This window comes from Tachyglossus aculeatus, chromosome 4, assembly GCF_015852505.1.
Source record: "Tachyglossus aculeatus isolate mTacAcu1 chromosome 4, mTacAcu1.pri, whole genome shotgun sequence".
In the NCBI taxonomy this organism is placed as follows: Eukaryota; Metazoa; Chordata; class Mammalia; order Monotremata; family Tachyglossidae; genus Tachyglossus; species Tachyglossus aculeatus.
This window is the reverse complement of record NC_052069.1, coordinates 34,357,995-34,370,913: the sequence shown is the minus strand read 5'-3', so window position 1 is coordinate 34,370,913 and position 12,919 is coordinate 34,357,995. Positions and strand designations below refer to the sequence as shown.

The following is a 12,919-nucleotide window of genomic DNA, read 5'->3' as shown; positions in this document are numbered from 1 at the left end:
ATTTCTGGTGGGATTGTATGATACAGAGAGTTGAGACCTCATCAGGGAAGTCTTATTGGAGGAGGTGAGATATTAGGCGGCACTTTATGTGGGGAGATGTGTAGTCTGATAAATTTGGGGATGAAGGTATTTCCACGTCAGGTTAGAGGTCATAAAGCGAAAACAACTAACAACTTTTTTGACAACTAGAAAACAAAATTCCCGCATTTAGGGCTTCTGGTTTTATTTAGGTAAAGACATATCTCACCCACCACAAATTACTTCATTATTTCATACCATATATTCATCTTGGAAAATTTTCCTTTGTTGTTAGCTCAGATAAAATGCTTATCCATTATGGGCAGGGAAGGCATCTGCTGATTCTGTCCAAAGTGCTGAGTACAGTACTCTGCGCACTGTAAGTGCTCAATACATATGATTGAATGAATATGTCACGTTTCGCTACCAAATAGCAATATTTATTATATAGCATATTTATAATATGCATAAAATACTTCAACTTGGAATGGAGGGTGAACTGAGTAAATAATTCATAAACGTATTAGAGAGACTTCATTTTAATGGTTTATTTTTCAAACGGCTGCACCTTGCTGAATATTTTGTATTTATCTTTCATCATCTGCAAATCAGGGAGTTTCTTGTAGACCACAGCAACTTTCCATACTGTAACTAATCTTATCAAAGGACAAAATTAACAGTATTGGGAGGCAAATTCATGCCTCCAGCAATTTGAAATCCTTAGAAACATGTCTTAGTCCACCTCCTGTCACTGCCAATAAATATGTTTTTATAAATAAATGTCATTGTCTAATTTTAATCTTGTTCAAGCAGCCTGGCAAAACATTTTCAAAGCAAAGCATATGGGATGGAATGACGTGTTACCATAATTTGAAATGTGAGGTAGCCAGAGGGCTAGCTGAACAAAGAGCTCTACTGAAGCATTCACTTTAAACTGGGTGGTTAAACCTGTCAGATTTTAAGTTAAGAAGAATTTTTTCTTTAATATCCAACTAAGGCCAAAAGTTATTTACTTTTTCAATTTGACTCAGGTCAATCTTTTGTGTTAAAAGAAAGACCATAATTTAGAATCTGCCTCTCCAGAGTACAAATCCTCTGAACCTAGAAAATTACAAAAGACCTGATTGTAATTTGTGCACAGCATTGCCATTCTCTTACCGATAAAGCTTTCAAATGCTATTTTAGTCTGTCAGGGGCCCTCACTGACAGCTAACAGGCTTTAAAATAATTATTCCCTTTAAACACACTTAGGTCACTTGCAATTACTCACGCTTTCTCTGTTCCATAGCTCTTATAGTCAATAGCTGCGGAAACACCAACAACAGTTGCGGGAAAGAGGTAACCAGCAACGTAGTAATACTTCTTCCTAGAATATTCGCTTTCAAATACTTCGACTAGCATTAGGTAGAGCTGCACCCCTTCTAGACACATCCAGGCAAAAGCCGCAAGAAAGAAAAAATGAAGGAGGCCCGCAAATATCGGGCATGCGATCTGCAAAGAGGGAAAAAAAGGTTAAAATGGCAAATAATTAGAAATGGTGACATATCAGCTAAAAGGACTCAATATTCAATTTAAATTGAATTTTCTGAAAAAACAAATCTCGGTGCATCATGTCAAACTCTCCAGTTCCATCATACTACCAATCCAATTTCATGGCACAAATGAATAACACATATTCAAGAGTAACATGTTCAAAAAAAATCACAAAAAAGATTGACAATACAAAGAAACAATAGTATGGCAGAACTATTACTACCATCTGATGGAACCGGTTATTCAAATTGAAAGCAATATGATAGCCATAGAAAATCTATCATGAAAATGTGTCTATGATTTGAGCTCTTCTATTTAAATATGCGGTTAAAATTCTATGACATCCCTAAAATGTTCTGATGTCTCCATTCATTTAATTTCAGATTTAGTATGACCTAGGATATTTAAATTACTTTCCTTAGGTAACCTTAGAAAGTTAGATTTCTTCAAAGGGCAAATGTAAACCACAAGGTAGCATTTTCAAATACATGAAGACAGTAGATATGCATGTGTGTATCTTAATTTTTATTACACTCCATTCCCATGCTTGCATGTCAGTTTGGCATCACTCGTCATTCGCTTGATGACAGTGTCACGTTTACATTCAACTTCATTGCAGTTACTTCATAAAAGAGGAAATATTAGTCACAGAAAAGGCTTACTGTATATTCTGTCTTATCGATGCCTATTAGGAAAATGAACTCTGCAATGAATAGATTGATACAGAGATTTTTGTGAATAGTGTTGCGATCGCTCTGTAGTCCACGGAAGAAGCAGAAGGTGAAGATGCAGATGGCCAAGCCAACTAAGGAAATGACAATTCCCACCCAGGTGATGACAGTGAGAAGTAATTCATGTACTCCATCTTTATACTGGAAAAAAAAAAAAAGGAGACTTGTTAAGAACCTACATCTGTATTCAAAGGGAAGATCACTCTCAACGGGAAAAGTTACAGCATGGTTGTTATATAGGGGACCCAAAAGAACAAATTCAGCCTACTCAGTTATCAATCTAGACCTAAGCTTATCTGAAGAACCAGATTTATGGGGGCATAAAAAGGCATACGTTAACACATAGACAGGATATTTTACTTTTCTTATAGGAATTAGGTCACCTGAAAATTACTTTGTGGAAAAGATTTATTTTTACCCAGAACATGGTCCTGGGCTTCCCTGACAGCCCAGAGCACTATTTTGTCAATCAGTCAATTGTATTTATTGAATGTGTACTGTGTGCAGAGTGCTTGGGAGAGTAAAATAAACAATTAACAGACACATTCCTTTCCCACACTTGCTATGCCTGGATGGGTCAAATGTATTTTAGGGAGATAATTTTCATTTGGAAGATGCATTTTGTATTCTACATCTGGAGAGAACGAACTTAATATTAAGCTATTCTTAAGTCACTTAGGTTCTCTGTGCCTCAGTTACCTCATTGAGGTAAAATGAGGATTAAGACTGTGAGCCCCATGTGGGACATGGAATTTATCCAACCTGATTATCTTGTACCTACCCTAGCGCTTGGTTCAGTGCCTGGTACATAGTGCCTAGCACATAGTAAGCACTTAAGAAATACCATTAAAAATAAATGAAAATCACACCCCAGAGTAGGCTGGCTATGAGGTCAATGGGGAAACCTGTAGACAACAGAATTGCCATATAGCAATTCCATCAGCTGGGCAAATTCTCATAAACTGGAGACCCACACACGAGAGGATGGTGGGAATTTTGCACCGATACCACCAAGACTCCAGGGTTTACAGAGGAAGCTCAATTAGCTGGGACAACCCCCATATAAGAGGCTTCGGCCTCTATAAAAGAGAAGCATAGGTAGCCACTTGCAGAAACAGAGCATCGTCATAGTTCCAGCAGCACGGTGAAGTGGATAGAGCATAGGCCTGGGAGACAGAGGTCATGGGTTCTAATCCCGCCGCTGCCATTTGTGTGCCGTGTGGCCTTGGGTAAGTTCCTTCATTTCTCTGTGCCTCTGTAAAATGTGGATTAAGACTGCGAGCCTCATGCGGGATAGGGACTCTGTCCAGCCCAATTTGCTTGCATCCACCCCAGCACTTAGTACAGTGCCTGACACATAGCAAGCATTGACCAAAATACAATTATTATCATTATTATTATTATTATTAATGGATCCAGAACTCTTTTGGCAGCAATTTTCTGCTACATCCAAAGTGCCTGATGATAGGGTTGTTTTCTTTCTCTCTTCTGCTCCTAACACCACAGAGAGACACACTCCATACAGGAATGGAGGGTGGCAGATATTCCCCATTTAAACTTTAAAATGTTGTGAAAGTTGTGGCCATTGGTCAACTGGTGCCCCTGTCTGGAGTGGTGAGTTAGACGTTTAACCAGTTATGAATGGTTGGATATTTTTCTCATTTATTTTTACGCTGTTAAATCACCCTCTTATCTTATATAATTATAATAATGGCATTTATTAAGTGCTTACTATGTGCAAAGCACTGTTATATGTAGTTCATGTAGAGTTTCCTCTGAAAGACCTTCATCCTTGCTTTAGATTACGAGCTCTTGACACATTGCAACCACACATCACAAGTTATTACTGATTGAAAATAACATTATTTAATAAAAAGCCATGTCTGTCTGAAGCCAAACCATCACTATTATTCAATCAATCAATTGTATTTATTGAGTGCTTTCTATGTGCAGAGCACTGTATTACATCCTTGGGAGATTACAAACAAAAGAATTGGCAAAAATGTTCCCTGACCTTAGAAAATTTACTAACGGGTGAGTTTATGCCAGATTGCAGAATAAAACCAGTAGGTTTGGGCATCCTCCACGAGACTTTTTCAATGTATCATCAGTAGACATGAATAATCTGAGAAAATAAACTTTCATCTCAATTAACTTGTCGGCAGGCATTTAAACTTTAATGAGGGATTCTAGATGGATTAAAAGATGAACTAGGTAAAGGTTTCACTCATGCTGCAGTTTTTTTAGGGAGTTCTTCATATACTCCACTGCTTCAAAACCAGGATATTTTCCTCCTATCAGGGAAGGAGCGTGACCTAGAGGAAAGAGCACAGGCTTGGGAACCAGAGGACATGGGTTCTAATCACAGTTCCACTATATACCTGCTGTGTGACCTTGGGCAAGTCACTAAAGTTCTCTAGTTCCATCACCTGCAAAATGGGGAGTCAATACCAGTTCTTCCTCCTTCTTAGACTGCAAGCCCCATGTAGGACCTGATTATCTTGTACGTACCTACTCCAGTGCTTAGTACAGTGCTTGCAGAGTAAGCACTTAACAAAATGCCATTATTATTATTTTCTGTTTAAATAATGAGAATGATGACAAAATCAAATTCTGAGAAATTTCAGTATGACAGGGAGGCATTGTGCTGAAGAGGGAAGCAGTGTGGCTCAGTGGAAAGAGTCAGAGGCCATGAGTTCTAATTCCGACTCCACCACTTGTCTGCTGTGCAAGCCACTTAACGTCTCTATGCCTCAGTTACCTCATCTGTAAAACGGGGATTAAGACTGTGAGCCCCACGTGGGACAAACTGATTACCTTGTATCTACTTAAGCGTTTAGAACAGTGCTTGGCACATAGTAAGCACTTAACAAATACCACTATTATTACTATTACTGAACCAAATAGTCAACTTTTGCAGTACAAAAGCTTTTTCTGCAAGTCACAGCACTGATAAAATGAATTTATAATCACTCAGATCCTGTACCATGGTCTAGTGGAAGGTTAGAAGACGTAGGTTCTAATACTGGCTCAGCCAATTGCTAGCTGTGTGACCTTGGGCAAGTCACTTAACTTCCCTGTGGCTCAGTTGTCTTGTTTTCCTTCCTACTTACACTGTGAGCCCCAGGTGGGACAGGGACACTGTCCAACCTAATTAGCTTGTACCTACCCTTTTGCTTTGACATATAGTAAGCGCTTAACAAATACCATAAAAAAGTGCAGATTTCACCAGCAGTGAAACTAATGGTCAGTAACTAGTTTAGTTCCTGGGGAAATGTGTATCACTCATTCCAGATGTCCAAGGTATTCTAAAAGCAGTTTGAGTTGATGAATTTATATGTGTTTAGGGGGGAGGGTTTGATAAGTATGCATATTTGGACAGGTAAGACTGTAAGGATATATCTAGATACATACACACACACACACCTCTGTATAAATATTACTGGGAGGTCATTTTTTATTTTACTCATTTATAAAATTAATACTATAAAAATGGTGTCCATACTTTTTAAAAATATCTTGGTTGATCTGTAAAATTATTTTTTTGTTCCAAAGCATTATATTTTAGAGAGCACCTCTTAATCCCCAGTTACTTTGATTTTGGAGGAACATGGTGGATTTGCCCCCTGACTTCAATTCTGCAACTTTCTATCCTAACAATGCAGTGTAAATAACTCAGCAGGTCTGGTAGCTTCACTCTCAAGCAGTCTTTAAGTTTCTTGCGATTCTTTTAGACTGTGAGCCCACTGTTGGGTAGGGACTGTCTCTATATGTTGCCAACTTGTACTTCCCAAGTGCTTAGTATAGTGCTCTGCACACAGTAAGCGCTCAATAAATACGACTGATTGATTGATTGATGTCATGGCCTTTCCCTACATTCCCTACACTAGCAGGAATGCAAAACACAGTCTAGAAACCATTCCAATTTTTCGTGCTCTGGTGCTTCACAGGCATTTTACTTAGTCTAATAGGCAATTAAAAAGTGGCAGAGTGTTGAGAAATTCAAAGACTATAACTGGACTTTCTAAGTGGAAACATAACACAGAATATTCTCACACCCTTTCTTTCCCCCAAAATGCAAGAAGACAATATGGGTTATTTACCCTTGAGTGAGAGCTGCTTTGGATAGACAGAGAAAAAATATTGATATATTCAAGTTGAGACTATTAAAAAGCATTTATAAATGTAGACACAGCAAGAAGCTCAGACAATTCTTTGAGGTTACAATATGCATCCATGGATGGAGGAGCTATTATATAAGCTGTATGGAATCTCTCAGGGTTTTTCCACTGCTAATTACCAATGTAAATACTTACTGCAATTTCCCTGTGGGCCATGAGAATTGCAAAGTTGGTTAGGTGGCTGCAAGCACACGTTGTATGAGTTTTATTAGTGTCAACCAGTTTGCAGCCTTGAGTAGACCAATATCCCATCATGGTCCTCTCAGAGTAGTTCCAGAAGGAGCAGTTTGCATTGAAATAATTGTCAGGCTGGGAAATACAATGACAAGAGAAAATTAGGATTTTATTCTCTAAGATGGCAATAGTAATTGTTTAATATGGGTAATTTAGATTAAACTTGGCAGGTTTCGGACTATAAAGTTTTTCATCAGCAAAATTGTGGACTACATTGTACAAAGCAGATATCTAGCTTAAAAGGACTTTATAGTCCGAAACACTGTAAAATGTACTCGAAATTACTGAAGACTCATTTTCTACAATTACAATTTCCATCTTATGATTTTATATACTCATGGTGCACTAGAATCATTTTTCTTTTCTGATAAAATTTAAGCGATGAATTTATTCTAAATAATTTCTCTACCAAGTGTTTTAAAAAAATCCATTTTCTCTTCCTCATTTTTGGTCAGTTCAAAGGGACATATAAGCAGCGGTCTGAATCACGGTCAGATCTTCAAGGCTCGTCTCAGAGCAAATAGGTAGGTGAATGTACAAAAGAGGAATAACTTCATATATATTTATTTCCCTGTGCCAGTTCTGACAATCTACTTGGCTTTCTGAGGCTTGTTCTTAATGCTCTGAAACATGAAAATCCAACACAATGCAGATAAAACTGTAACTTGATTCAGTCAATTAACTATCAACTTAATTCCAACACACAGATTGGGAGTGAACGTGGAGGCCCAGCAATGCTGATGAATCATACTTCCTTGCTTTTTATAAATGTTAATTTAAATATTGGCTAAGCCTAGAATTGAAGAACGGGGTCAAACAATTCTACAGATATTTAAACTTGACGCATTAAACGGTTAATATTCTGCTACCCTGCTGCTAAGGTAAGAGTTAATTTTCACTCAGAAACAAATTAGAGTCATTTACATTTTCATGTTGATTACTGAATTAGCTTTCATTAAGAATACACTTAAGTTCTAATAATCACTGAACCAGGCTCATTTAATTTTATGTTCATAGACTTAAATAAACTTGTGTCTCTGACCTAATCCAACATTTAAAATTCAAATGGAGAGGTGTTTTTTCAGCTCTGCTCTTTTATCTTGCTGGTTTTATGACCTTCTTACTAATTCATTAGAATAACTCACATCGATGTGTTCCAGGGTAAAAAGTACGGGATCAGTCAGGTATACACGGCTGGACTCCTTGTTGATTGAGGCTGAAATTACGTGGGAATTCACTGCAATGGTACTATTACGGCCAATGAAGTCACCCGCTAGTTTTATGGTTGCATTTTCTGTACTAAGGAATTGTCCCAAACTCTTGTATATAATGAATACCAACTTTGCAAGACCTGAAATAGAGGAGGAATAAAAATGCATTAGTTTGTGGAAACTGGAAAAATTAATAAATCAATGACATGCAACAGCTAAGAGTTTCCATGAGGTTTTTGAATGATATTTAATTAAAGAATCACAACTGTGTATCCCATTCCTAATTTGTTTTGTCAGAAATCTAAGAATTAGCTGATAAAGTTGTTAGATCCAGACGTGGCAAATTTAAAAAAAGCAATGATTATTGCATTCGGTCTTACCACTCCTGCTGTTCTGTTTGACAGTGTTTGCCGAAAGCTGAATCCAATTGCCTCCTTTACTACCCTGAGGAAATTTCAAGTCTTGCACCTGGCCTTCGGTACTGAGTACAGCAACTTCCAAAACTGGTTGAGCCGAAAGAGAGAAGTAAAATGCGGAAAACATATTTTTTAAATCACATTACAAAGTGGCAGGTGATAATTTTCTGAAAAATGTTCCTGCTTTCTTTCCACTGAAACCCAACCACTTTAAACAGCTTATTAGTCTGAGAAAAATTAAAGACGCTTTGACCCTGGCAGCACCTTTTTAAAATGAATTTTTATGGTTTGCTTGTTATTTTTCATAGGTTTGAATGGTGTCAGTTCATGAGAAATACTATACATAGTATGCATAAATGAATCATTAAGAATAAAGCCTGATCCAAATACAGATCAATTCTATATCTGCTTGCATTTTTTTTAATGTTCCATGTAAAGCCCAAAATTATACGAGTGCAGTTGGGGGAATTTGCACAACTTGATTTTCTGATCCTCATGTTAAGGAGACTTTAGCAGACAGACTTCAATGGAACTCTTAGTTGTTGAAGTTTTAAAAGCATAATCCATGTAATGCAGAACTGCGATAATATAAGATAACCCTGTAAAATTGGTTTCTCTTTGATCTGTAAAACTACTTAGATCAGGGTAATCAACATACAAAACATGAATTTGCATCTGAGTTTAACTTGGTATTTATTCCTTCCCATACGTGTCCTGTTTTACTCCATTATTCATTTTCTAACCTTATATAAGCTTCAAGACAAATGCTTTTATCAGACAATGAAAAAAATGATAAACAAGAACCTGAGTAACTTAAAACTATTTTAGAATAAGACTATTTGACCAAATAGACAAGTTTATCTCAAGCATTTTGAAAGGCTATTTAATTTGGGGGAAGGCTTAAAAATATAGCCCACTCCTGTTTCACCTCTGATGTTGTACTATTAACATGGATTGGAAAATGAAACCTTTAAGTTTATTTCCATTAATCTCACTTAGAGAGTATATTCTTTTCCTTCCTGCACCAAGATGAAGGTGGAATGTTGCTCTTTCAGAAGTGAATTCCAACTGATCAAGCCGTCATTACTGAATTCTAATTTCATTGGTAATTTTGAATGTCAAATATATAAATATATATATATATATCTCCACTCATCACATGACATAATATCAATGGATGTTGGCAGATCATGTAAAAGGCAAGACTTAGGCCTGAAATTAGGGGATCAACCTAGTTAGACTGGCAGTTAGATGAAGTTAGATGAAGCAGCACTCAGAAGTGTAATAGTCCAATCTTGCTTGATAACTATTTTGCTTTTTACTGGTCCCAGCAGAGCCCACCTTGAGAGGTGAGTGAGATAAATTGAGATGCTGTGACCCACACATGACAATTCAACATGACTCCAAGACCCAGATTTATCCTCTATGCTCCTTGTAGTGGTAATAGTAGTAGTGGTAGTAATAGTAATTGAGAGGCAGCTAAAGTAATGTACTGTAGTAAATTCAGATGCTGTGACCCACACATGACAATTCAACATGACTCCAGGACACAGAGTTATCCTCTATGTTCCTTGTAGTGGTAATAGTAGTAGTAGTAATAGTAATTGAGAGGCAGCTCAAGTAATGTACTGTAGTAAGCACTTGCAATGTACAAAACCAAGAAGTGGCATGTGGGGATAGTGTCTACCAACTTTATTGTATTTTCCCAAGTGCTTAGTACAGTGCACAGTAAGTGCTCTATAAATACCACTGATGGATTACCTGACTGATTGGAGACCCAGCACCATCTAATCAAACCAGGTAATGGCTAAATCATTCAGGCCTGAAATCATACAGGGTTTTCTGCCCCAATTTCCCTACCATTCAAGAGCCCCATTCTAAACTGATCAAACCAAAACAATTTTGTGATTATACCTTATTTCTGATATTTATGCTCCTCTACTCTTTGTTGGGTAGGGACCGTCTCTATATGTTGCTGACTTGTACTTCCCAAGCGCTTAGTACAGTGCTCTGCACAAGTAAGTACTCAATAAATACAACTGAATGAATGAATGTCATATTCTAACCTATGCACCAATTAGAGACTGGGCAGGGGATATGCCATCTAATTTTTTGGACTAACTCCAAATTCGCCCTCCAATGGAAATGAATGAATGAAATATAAAATTAGTAATATGGGACAATGAAGTAATATGTCAAAGACGTCTTGTCCATTGCTCTTGTAAACCAAAAAGTGCTTTGCGTTAGCCTCCCCTTACCTCAAAACATTCTTGGGGACATAATCAGGCTGAATTTGACCTGATTATGAAATTCATTCAATCGCATTTTTTGAGCACTTACTGTGTGCAAAGCACTGTACTAAGGGCTTGGGAAGTATAAATTGACAACATATAGATATGGTCCCTACCAAACGACGGGCTCGCCACACAAGCTTCTATGAATATTCTAAAATGATATCATGGGATGGGTTCAGACAAGTTCTTGCCATAATGAAACTACCAATTTGCTTACATATTCCCCACTGAACTCTTATTTCAGTGCTAGCATTCAAATTCTAAATTATGCTTTAAATATCTGCAGCTATTTTGCAATCTATGGGGCATCGACATTGCACATTATGGAAGATGTAGTTCATTGAGCACATTTTCACCTGAGAGCAGTTGGGCTTAATATAAATATTTGGCTTGTATTCTGTATGCCTAAAATATTAAAATGGCAGAATGCATTCTGAAATGTAATTTAAATTCATTAAGTACAGATTATATGTAATGGAGAAATATCTTCCACAGTTCTATAGAAGCATCGCGATTACTTTAGCAAGTCCATAACCTAGAATTTAAGTCTTCTTTCAGTGCATAGCTTCTGCTAATTATTTTTCAAGTTTCCACACTAATTTGGAACATAGATTTATTAATGTTTTAACTTTGTGCAATTAACCTACAAAAGTTTTATTTTATTAATGAACAGGAGGGGCTTCCGTCTTCTTACTTTGCTTTCCTCTCCAGAGAAAGGCTTAAATCGATAAAAATACCTACTGCTAAGGAATAAGAAAAAAAATGAGGCACACGAAAGCCATCATCCTTAATCATGTATATCTCTTATTGATGATCTGTTTTAGAACACGGACTCACCAATATTTTCCGTGGGCATTGACACTCTTGTTGGTTCTAAAAGATTGTCCGCCAAAACAAAAGCTCCTTCTTCCAAAGTATCAAGTAGCATCGTTGCAGCGTGAGCTTGTTCTGAAGAATTCATGTCCCTCCAAGATTCGAGAGCTTCAGGCCTCAGCAGGTTATCCACTGTGTCAACAATTGCCTGCATTCATCAGAAAATTATCATTAGGTCTGATTACTTTAGCCAAAAAGGGGAGTTTCAATCACCATCTGGTGACAGTTGGAATTTAACTATCAAGAGGATACAAAGAAAACAGAAAACTTTGTTGATATAAAATGGATCCAAATCCATTTCAAATGAGGCTTAATGAAAGGAGGTTAATCCCCATTACTGGGACTAGGGAACTACGGATATTCGCCACTTGTCTGCTGTGTGACCTTGGGCAAGTCACTTTAAGTCTCAGTGACTCTCAGTTTCCTCATCTGTAAAATGGGGATTAAGACTCTTAGCCCCACGTGCTCTGTCCAACCCGATTTGCTTGTATCTATCCCAACATTTAGTACTGTGACTAGCACATGGTAAGCACTTAATAAAATAACATAATTATTACACTTAATTATTCTATGAATATACCCTGTTAAGCTTGGGTGACTAAAATGCAGAAAAATATAGCAACTGGGACCAGTGACTTTGCCAAGAAAAGGCAAGGTTACCGAGTGTGGGCACAAATTATGCAACCCTAAATGGTTGAAATATAATGGGCAGTACACTACTTTGAAAAATAAATACTGAAATATTTGTGCAATCTAGGTGCATGCTCTAAATAATTATGAGTGAAGCAACATCGTCTCAAAGTTTAAAAATTAGGTGCAAGATTTGTTTTTTGCTGTCCAAGCCCTCTAATCTGATCCTTTACCTGTTTGGCAAATACTGAGATTGATTGCTAACTCTAATTTTTGCCCAGTGATTAAAGGAAATCAATACAATGAACAAGATATTCAAAGAAGTCCTGGTCACTAGAGGGAGAAAATTTCGCAACAAAATACTAAGTTTCTGTATGTACCAATCAATCAATCACATTTATTGATTGCTTACTATCCGCAGAGCACTACTAAGAGCCTGGGAGAGTAGAATATAACAGAGTTGCTAGACATGTTCCCTGTCCACAAGGACCTTATAGTCTAGAGGAAGTGACAAACATTAAATTATGGATAAGTACAAATCAAAGTTCAAGGGTTATGTAGAAGGAAGAGAGAGTAGAGGAAATGAGGACTTAGTTGGGGAAGGCCTCTTGGAGGAGATGTGACTTGAATAAGGCTTTGAAGGTGGAAAAATGGAACTCAGTTGGATACGAAAGGGGAGTGCATTCCAGGCCACCGGCAGGATTTTCATTCATTCATTCAATCGTATTTACTGAGCGTATACTGTGTGCAGAGCACTGTACTAAGCGCTTGGGAAGTACAAGTTGGCAACAAATAGGG

The 12,919-nt window shown here is 37.3% G+C and overlaps 1 protein-coding gene across 9 annotated transcripts in view; it reads right to left on the bottom strand.

Annotated features, from left to right (window-relative positions):
* The window catches only part of ADGRL2 (adhesion G protein-coupled receptor L2), a 240,018-nt gene that overhangs the window by 30,470 nt on the left and 196,629 nt on the right, over positions 1-12,919 (bottom strand). For all 9 annotated transcript variants that reach the window (XM_038745865.1, XM_038745866.1, XM_038745867.1 and 6 more), the window contains 6 exons: positions 11,456-11,639; positions 8,289-8,411; positions 7,843-8,048; positions 6,599-6,772; positions 2,214-2,423; positions 1,289-1,509 (listed from right to left, as the gene is read on the bottom strand). In XM_038745865.1, coding sequence (XP_038601793.1) covers positions 1,289-1,509; positions 2,214-2,423; positions 6,599-6,772; positions 7,843-8,048; positions 8,289-8,411; positions 11,456-11,639 — 1,118 coding nt within the window. The remainder of the gene's footprint in view (positions 1-1,288; positions 1,510-2,213; positions 2,424-6,598; positions 6,773-7,842; positions 8,049-8,288; positions 8,412-11,455; positions 11,640-12,919) is intronic.